We start from the raw sequence: 8,330 nt of genomic DNA, 5'->3' as shown, positions 1-8,330 counted from the left end.
ATAGGTAGCGGCAGGAATGCCAGCGCTCCTTCAGGGCTCACGGACGCCATGAATACAGGCCTTTGACGGGCAGGGAAATGTCACATCTGGGTGGCAGACTGACTCGAGGCGTACAGTACGGGCTGGGTTTCTCTGAGTATTGTGAGCCGTGTATGTGTGTGCCTCCAAACAGAGGATGATCCCAGTGTATTACAAAACATTTAGGCAGCATGATTCAAGGCTTAGCATCATTTCTGAGTTATCATTTCTACAAAACAAACCAGAATCAATACAAAAAATGGCGAAAAATAAAGTATTTTCATAAAACACCCTAAGAGAGAAACTCATTGCAGTACGAGTGGATCTGTACGTTTAACATCTGAGCAGGAGTAATAGCTAGTTATTGTTCCAGGGCACCTCCTGTAGACCTGAGGACTGTGATGAAGATGATGAAGAGGTCTTTCTCACCTTAGAGTCGGAGTTGAGCTCCAGAGCCGGGCCGTTTTCTCCAGCACCTGCAGCTTGACTGTAATCACTCACGTTCACCACAGGAGCTGCCGCCACACACACACACACAACACACAGAAACATACTGTTAGCCAGTAGTCCATTCGTTCATATCTTTAAACAGTGCTGTCAGAGAACACAGAGAGTATCCGAGACTTTTTTTTCCATTTAAACCGTTTGAACAGTTGTGGGATTTTGAAATGAAGATGTGCACTATTTCCAGGTGACTAATCAAATGTAAGTAAATAAGACCTTCTCACATTCATGTTTATTTTTCAATTAAACTTTTTCCTCAAGCTGTTATGTTGGTCAATTCTTTAATTTTTATTGAAGAATTCTGAATTCAGTTAGAAAAGAATCAGTAGAAACACAGTGATCTCAGATGCCACTGTATGACTAAACATTTATATTTATCATTAAACACTGGGTTTAAAAAAATCATTAATGTTTATTAAAAATCAATTCATAAACACCTCAGCTGGAACAGGGTGGCATACATTTTGTACTGAAAATAATGTAATGTAACTAATTCTAATACAAATCTACTCTCTACTGCTCACATGATCAGTCACATGACTGTCAGCTGTAAACAGCTGTTTGTCTGTTAGTGCTTGGACAATAAATAAATTCATACTTTATTTATTAATATGAAAATAATAGAGTTTATTATTTGATTATTTAAATATCCTATTAAAAAAATTAGGAAAAACTGAAGCACTATGATGCACGTGATTTAAAAAATGTGGAAATTAGTAGAAATTATTTAATGCAAACTCTTATTTACATGAAGTTAAACATTTGACCCAGCTACATGTTTGACTAGTAAAATAATTTGTGCAAGCTCTAATTTACATAAATGTCTATAACAATTAAAGTATAATATAATTGCTGCACACTATAATAATGACCCATTTCAAAAGTTTGCGATTTTGTTCTCGTTTCTTTTCTTCTTTAAAGATCGCACTCGCTGTTCTCACACTGTAGTATTCTTCTAAGCAGTTTCCAGCATTTGAGCAATGAAAGCGTCCATGCGTATGCATTGCAGAAGAGCAACAGTTACTCTACAGGGCTTGGCAGCGGACAAAAATTGTTTACGAAATGACTTTTGGATCGATCCCTTCTTGTAAACTCAGAGATGTGGATTCAGACGGCAGTTAAAAGACCACACGACCTTGGCGTCTGTCAAAAACAGTAGGTAATTTAGTCAGAAATTGGGAGAAAAACACTGGATTTGGATGGCAATAAAGTCACTATATATATATACACTCTGTAAATGCTGAAATGACCTCAGGCCCCATGAGAAACAGTTACCGTCCAGCTTTATTCTGCAGTAAGCAATGATTTCTGTGACAGTGCATCCAGACTACCAACTACATCTGCCAAAACATGTAGTGTACAATGAGAACACATTATTATGAATACAACTTCCATTCCCAGTCAGAGAATGAAGCAGAATTAATATCAGCCAAGATTTTTCCTCTTTCTTGATTTCCAAGATTTAAGGAACACAAATTTGACTTCATGTAAAATAAACATAACTGGTCCCTGTTTACCGAATTAAACATACATGTGACGTACTCAGGCATCTACAATATTGCATACGCTACGATTTAAAACATTTAATGTTGCTTTCATATACTAAAAACAACGTACGTATTATACAGTATACTGCACAGTATGCAGTAAGCCAGTATTTCATTCCAAACATGGCCAAAACCTCAGCTGGGACTCAAACGCCCTTGAGCTCAAATGACATTTACATCCAAAGACAACAATCACACACACACACACACACACACAATCTGGATATGGTTTATGTAAGCATTCTTATGGGACAGTGTTCTCGAATGCACTACACACTTCTGAAAATGGAGTACTAACACTCAAACGTGCACTACACCCCGTGAGATTCACAGCACCACCGCCGCTCTCCATTAGGAACCTGTGGATAATGGATCCGACAGTACAGAAGAACATGTGAGCGCTCCCGCTCCGCATCGGCATGACCTGGATTGATCTGTGTGAAAGTAGGCTAATGTAGCCTGCGCTGCTGGGACGTCCGTTTCATCAGGTCACTCTGTGACAGCTCTGAGACGCTGCAGAACTGGGCCACCCGCAGTTCCTCACGCGTCCACCAGGGGCGAACTCAACATCATTAAAACACGGCCCTGACTGGATTCCCAGCAGGAGGAAAAACGGGGTCATATTAATGGAGAGGAGCTGGGAAAGCAGATTCTCAGAAGCTTTCATCAGTGTTCATAGCGGCTGCACATGAATCGATGGGGAGCGGCCCGCATGCGTTTACAATCTCCACTCACGATTTAAAACATGAGCGTGTCATCAATCACAAGAGCCATACTGACGCTGGATCACACTGTTGAGTAAGGCCGTTAAACTCTGTTCTGTCAGTGGGAAAAAGAAAACTTTACACAGCCTTCCTAAAGATCCGAGCATTAGAAATGCATGGCTGAGGTTTATTTTTAATGACGTGCCTGAGCGACTGAAAGATAAAGTTTTCATTTATTGTTCATATTTCACAACGGACTGTTTTGTGAATTATTCTAAACATGCTGCCGGTTTTTCACAAAAGCTTTTATTGAAAGATACAGCAGTGCCAAACATTGAGGAAACGCAGGTCAGCGCATTTATTTTGAATTTATTTTCGCATTTATTTTACAGTGTGTTTGTAATAAATGTCAAACCAGCGTTTAATGCTATTAAAACACCAAGCATGAAAGCATGAAAGTTGCAACCAACTGTTGGCAAATGAATGAGAAACAATGTAACTTCTCAAACCTACTTAAGCTGCAGCGACTTTTGTAACACAAGTAACAGTAGTCCTTCAAAAACTATATACTGAAAATTAAGAAATTAAGCAAGCAAAAGCAATCCCCACACTGAAAACAGACTGTTGCAATTTCTTCCATCTCGGGCTCAAACATATATGTGACCCTGGAGCACAAAAGCAGTGTTAAGTCGCTGGGGTATATTTGTAGAAATAGCCAAAAATACATTGTATGGGTCAAAATGATCGATTGTTCTTTTATGCCAAAAATCATTAGGATATTAAGTAAAGATCATGTTCCATGAAGATATTTAGTAAATTTCCTACTGTAAATATATCAAAACTTAATTTTTGATGAGTAATCTGCATTGCTAAGAACTTCATTTGAACAACTTTAAAGATGATTTTCTCAATATTTAGATTTTTTTGCACCCTCAGATTCCAGATTTTCAAATAGTTGTATCTCAGACAAATATTGTCCTATCCTAACAAACCATACATCAATGGAAAGATGATTTATTCAGTTTTCTGATGATGTATAAATCTCAATTTCAAAAAATTGACCCTTATGCCTGGTTTTGTGGTCCAGGGTCACATATATGGCTCTATCACAGCGCTTGCCATCTCCAGCATCAAAACACACAACATGCTGTACGTGAGGGCGTGGCTACAGTGAGACGAGGTTAGCCAATCACAGCAGTGGGCGTTTACTTCTGTTTCTGCAAGAGGAATTTCAATTATTGGACCTTCCTTGGGACAAAAAAAAAACGTTGCCAACTGAGTGAGTAAAACACATGCGAAATAAGTCAACTGCTGCAACGTCAAGAGGGTTCAAAGGTCAAAACATAGTTCATATTTTTTTGTATATATTTGACCTGTATGATCATTTTGGGGGTGGAGCCTGACGCTGACTCTTTCTGTGCTGTATCACTGCTCTGTGCTTCATTCTGCTCTGCCTATAAAACCCTCATTTCCTCTGAGCTCATCTCTGCTTGCTCCACAGACAGGAAACAGATGTCCCTCATTTCCTGTGTCTGTCCACGACAGACAGCCGGGACAATGCGGCTACATCTATTCATGCACGCGGACACAACAATACAACACAAGATCACTCCTCAGCAGAAAACATATCAGGACACGAGAACGGCAGCGATGGACAAACCGCAGAAAAACCAATCGGTTCATTCATATAGAGAGAAAAATCATGACAAATGAGAGGTGAATAACATGCATAATAAACACTGAAGCCCCATTCACAGGAGCGGTGATTTACTCAGTGTAGGTCACCCATTTATCACGGAGCTAACGCTTTCAGTTCAGAGCTGAAGGGACCGCTGTCCAACTGAACTGAGTTTTTATATCATTAAGAAAAGCTCAAATGACGGTGGGGCTGGTGTTTCACCCTGAAGCTGACCCCACAGAAACATATCTGCATTTTTACATATCAATTATTTAGTGATTATTAATCAGTCTTCTTCAGGACTGCTGCAGCTGATTTCAGGTTTTACTACCCAAGTTTGGACCCCATAATGTAGGTTAAACTAGTACACACACACACACACACAACCTCAGCTGAAGAGCCTCATTCACCGCTGGGAGATTTCCTGCAGATAAAGAGTTCATAACCTGGAAGTGCGAAGAGTTCACTGACAAACACGCTGCGTCACGCTTGTTTTCTGCTCCTCTGAGGGCACAGATGAGATTTGGGCATGTTGTATTGAAGAAAAACAGGCGCTGCGCCTCAGTGCCTTTCTAAGAGACCAAAGAGTTTGTGGGAGCAGATAAAAGACTTCCACACACACACACACAAACACACAGAGCTGAACCTTGGCCTGAACACACATCACAGGCAACACTTTATATGTATGAAAATATTACACAAAAATAAATCATTTTAGCACCCAGCTTTGGCTAAGTGTATTTCCAATTGGGCTGGGCTATACATCAAATATTAGGGATATTATTGCGATAATTCTGCTGAATATTAAAGGTTCAGCTTACACTTAAGTAACTTAATTTTTGATTAGTAATATGCATGGCTAAGAACTTCATTTGGACAACTTTAAAGATGATTTTCTCAATATTTAGATTTTTTTGCACCCTCAGATTCCAGATTTTCAAATAGTTGTATCTCGGCCAAATATTGTCCTATCCTAACAAACCATACATCAATGGAAAGATGATTTATTCAGTTTTCTGATGATGTATAAATCTCAATTTCAAAAAATTGACCCTTATGCCTGGTTTTGTGGTCCAGGGTCACATATATGGCTCTATCACAGCGCTTGCCATCTCCAGCATCAAAACACACAACATGCTGTACGTGAGGGCGTGGCTACAGTGAGACGAGGTTAGCCAATCACAGCAGTGGGCGTTTACTTCTGTTTCTGCAAGAGGAATTTCAATTATTGGACCTTCCTTGGGACAAAAAAAAAACGTTGCCAACTGAGTGAGTAAAACACATGCGAAATAAGTCAACTGCTGCAACGTCAAGAGGGTTCAAAGGTCAAAACATAGTTCATATTTTTTTGTATATATTTGACCTGTATGATCATTTTGGGGGTGGAGCCTGACGCTGACTCTTTCTGTGCTGTATCACTGCTCTGTGCTTCATTCTGCTCTGCCTATAAAACCCTCATTTCCTCTGAGCTCATCTCTGCTTGCTCCACAGACAGGAAACAGATGTCCCTCATTTCCTGTGTCTGTCCACGACAGACAGCCGGGACAATGCGGCTACATCTATTCATGCACGCGGACACAACAATACAACACAAGATCACTCCTCAGCAGAAAACATATCAGGACACGAGAACGGCAGCGATGGACAAACCGCAGAAAAACCAATCGGTTCATTCATATAGAGAGAAAAATCATGACAAATGAGAGGTGAATAACATGCATAATAAACACTGAAGCCCCATTCACAGGAGCGGTGATTTACTCAGTGTAGGTCACTCATTTATCACGGAGCTAACGCTTTCAGTTCAGAGCTGAAGGGACCGCTGTCCAACTGAACTGAGTTTTTATATCATTAAGAAAAGCTCAAATGACGGTGGGGCTGGTGTTTCACCCTGAAGCTGACCCCACAGAAACATATCTGCATTTTTACATATCAATTATTTAGTGTTTATTAATCAGTCTTCTTCAGGAGGACTGCTGCAGATGATTTCAGGTTTTACTACCCTAGTTTGGACTCTATAATGTAGGTTAAACTAGTACACACACAGACCTCAGCTGAAGAGCCTCATTCACCGCTGGGAGATTTCCTGCAGATAAAGAGTTCATAACCTGGAAGTGGGAAGAGTTCACTGACAAACACGCTGCGTCACGCTTGTTTTCTGCTCCTCTGAGGGCACAGATGAGATTTGGGCATGTTGTATTGAAGAAAAACAGGCGCTGCGCCTCAGTGCCTTTCTAAGAGACCAAAGAGTTTGTGGGAGCAGATAAAAGACTTCCTGTGTGTGTTTGTGTGAGGGCACTGACGAACACACACACACACACACACAGAGCTGAACCACGGCCTGAACACACATCACAGGCAACACTTTATATGCATGAAAATATTACACAAAAATAAATCATTTTAGCACCCAGCTTTGGCTAAGTGTATTTCCAATTGGGCTGGGCTATACATCAAATATTAGGGATATTATTGCGATAATTCTGCTGAATATTAAAGGTTCAGCTTACACTTAAGTCAATCTAACACCCCTTTTTCGTCCCACAACTCCTGTGCGTGTGTTTGCACTCTGTGAAGAGCGTCAAAGCTTTGTGAAGCATTGACCACTGTAGCCAATTACAGACATTTCTGTTGAGCACCAATCAGATGTGTTTTAGTCAGTCAGCTGCACATCTGCTCAATACACTCAAAACACTGGAGGCTTTCATTTAGCGTGTCTCAACTAACAATCTAAACACAAAGAAAAATAAGAGATTCATTGATTATAACGCTTAAGTGATTGACAGCTTCAGTGATTTTAAAGGGAGCGCTCTTTTCTCGTTTTGTCTTATTTTTTTGTCTTATTTGTCTCTTTTTTTTTTTTTGCTGTTACAGCAACCACAGCTTTTGGTAAGAAAGACTGCACTTTGTATAATTTTCATATTTTTGTATTTCATATTGTTATATTAGTACAGTGGTACCCTATTTTTATTCCTGTTCCTTTTTAGTTTGGTGATTCAGAAAAAAAGCAGTAAGAGATTACTATGTCTAGATTTTTTTTTAACTAGCCCTGATTTAGCAAAAAACTATTTGTACTTTTTTCCATAGGTGACAAAAAAAAAAACAAATCACCTTTTTTTTGAGAAAGCAATTGCAAAATCGATATTCAAGATATATACTAAATATCATCAAAATGTGGAAAGATCTGCATATATAATTTTTAAAAAGGTATAAATATAAAAGCTATATTGCCCAGTCCATAATTTCAATTCCAATTAAAGGACACATGTGGCAAGAAAAACTAGATTTTAACATGTGAAGGATTATTAAAATATTGTTGTGCGTGTCTGAGCATCACAACCAGCCCGACACAACACTGACTCGAGCGCCAAACGGGGACGGGACTAGCTGTTTTCATTTCGTGAGGCAGAAGTCATGCTTCACTTCAGCTGGAAACAAGACCAAGTGTTCCTGTGACACACAGACAGAGCAAATTAAGTGCGATACCTCCATCAAGACTGCGAGAGATGCGTTTGCTGGAGGTGCGCTGGAAGTAGGGCGTGGGCCGGTCGATGAGGGAGCTGGCCTGTCGCGTCTGCGCCTGCGTTCTGCCGCTGTAGCGGAACTTAGAGCCCAGAGTCAGGAACTTGGTCTTGGTGGACTGTTCAGGAGAAACCAACCTGTGAACAGAGTGACAGACAGCAGCGTTCAGATGACTCGCACTACACACACAGTACCATCTCTACATGCGCTCAGACACCCATTATCTCTTTCTCTCCAAATCAAGTCGTGACGTAATCTATTACTGACATCAATCCACAAAGTGGCAGAAAAGGCAACCGACAGCTGGAGAAAAGGGTTTTATTGCAATAAAAAAAAGTCCCCACCGGTATAGAAAAA

At 40.1% G+C, this 8,330-nt stretch overlaps 1 protein-coding gene across 1 annotated transcript in view; it reads right to left on the bottom strand.

Annotated features, from left to right (window-relative positions):
• Positions 1-8,330, bottom strand: part of LOC107711607 (band 4.1-like protein 2) — a 61,243-nt gene that overhangs the window by 28,433 nt on the left and 24,480 nt on the right. The window contains exons 11-12 of the mRNA XM_016516609.1: positions 7,938-8,110; positions 448-533 (exon numbers count right to left, since the gene is read on the bottom strand). Coding sequence (XP_016372095.1) covers positions 448-533; positions 7,938-8,110 — 259 coding nt within the window. The remainder of the gene's footprint in view (positions 1-447; positions 534-7,937; positions 8,111-8,330) is intronic.

The sequence above is a fragment of the Sinocyclocheilus rhinocerous genome, unplaced genomic scaffold (genome assembly GCF_001515625.1).
Source record: "Sinocyclocheilus rhinocerous isolate Xijiao unplaced genomic scaffold, SAMN03320098_v1.1 scaffold2012, whole genome shotgun sequence".
Taxonomy (NCBI): Eukaryota; Metazoa; Chordata; class Actinopteri; order Cypriniformes; family Cyprinidae; genus Sinocyclocheilus; species Sinocyclocheilus rhinocerous.
Note: the sequence above shows the minus strand (reverse complement) of the source record. Positions and strands in the feature narration are given on the sequence as shown.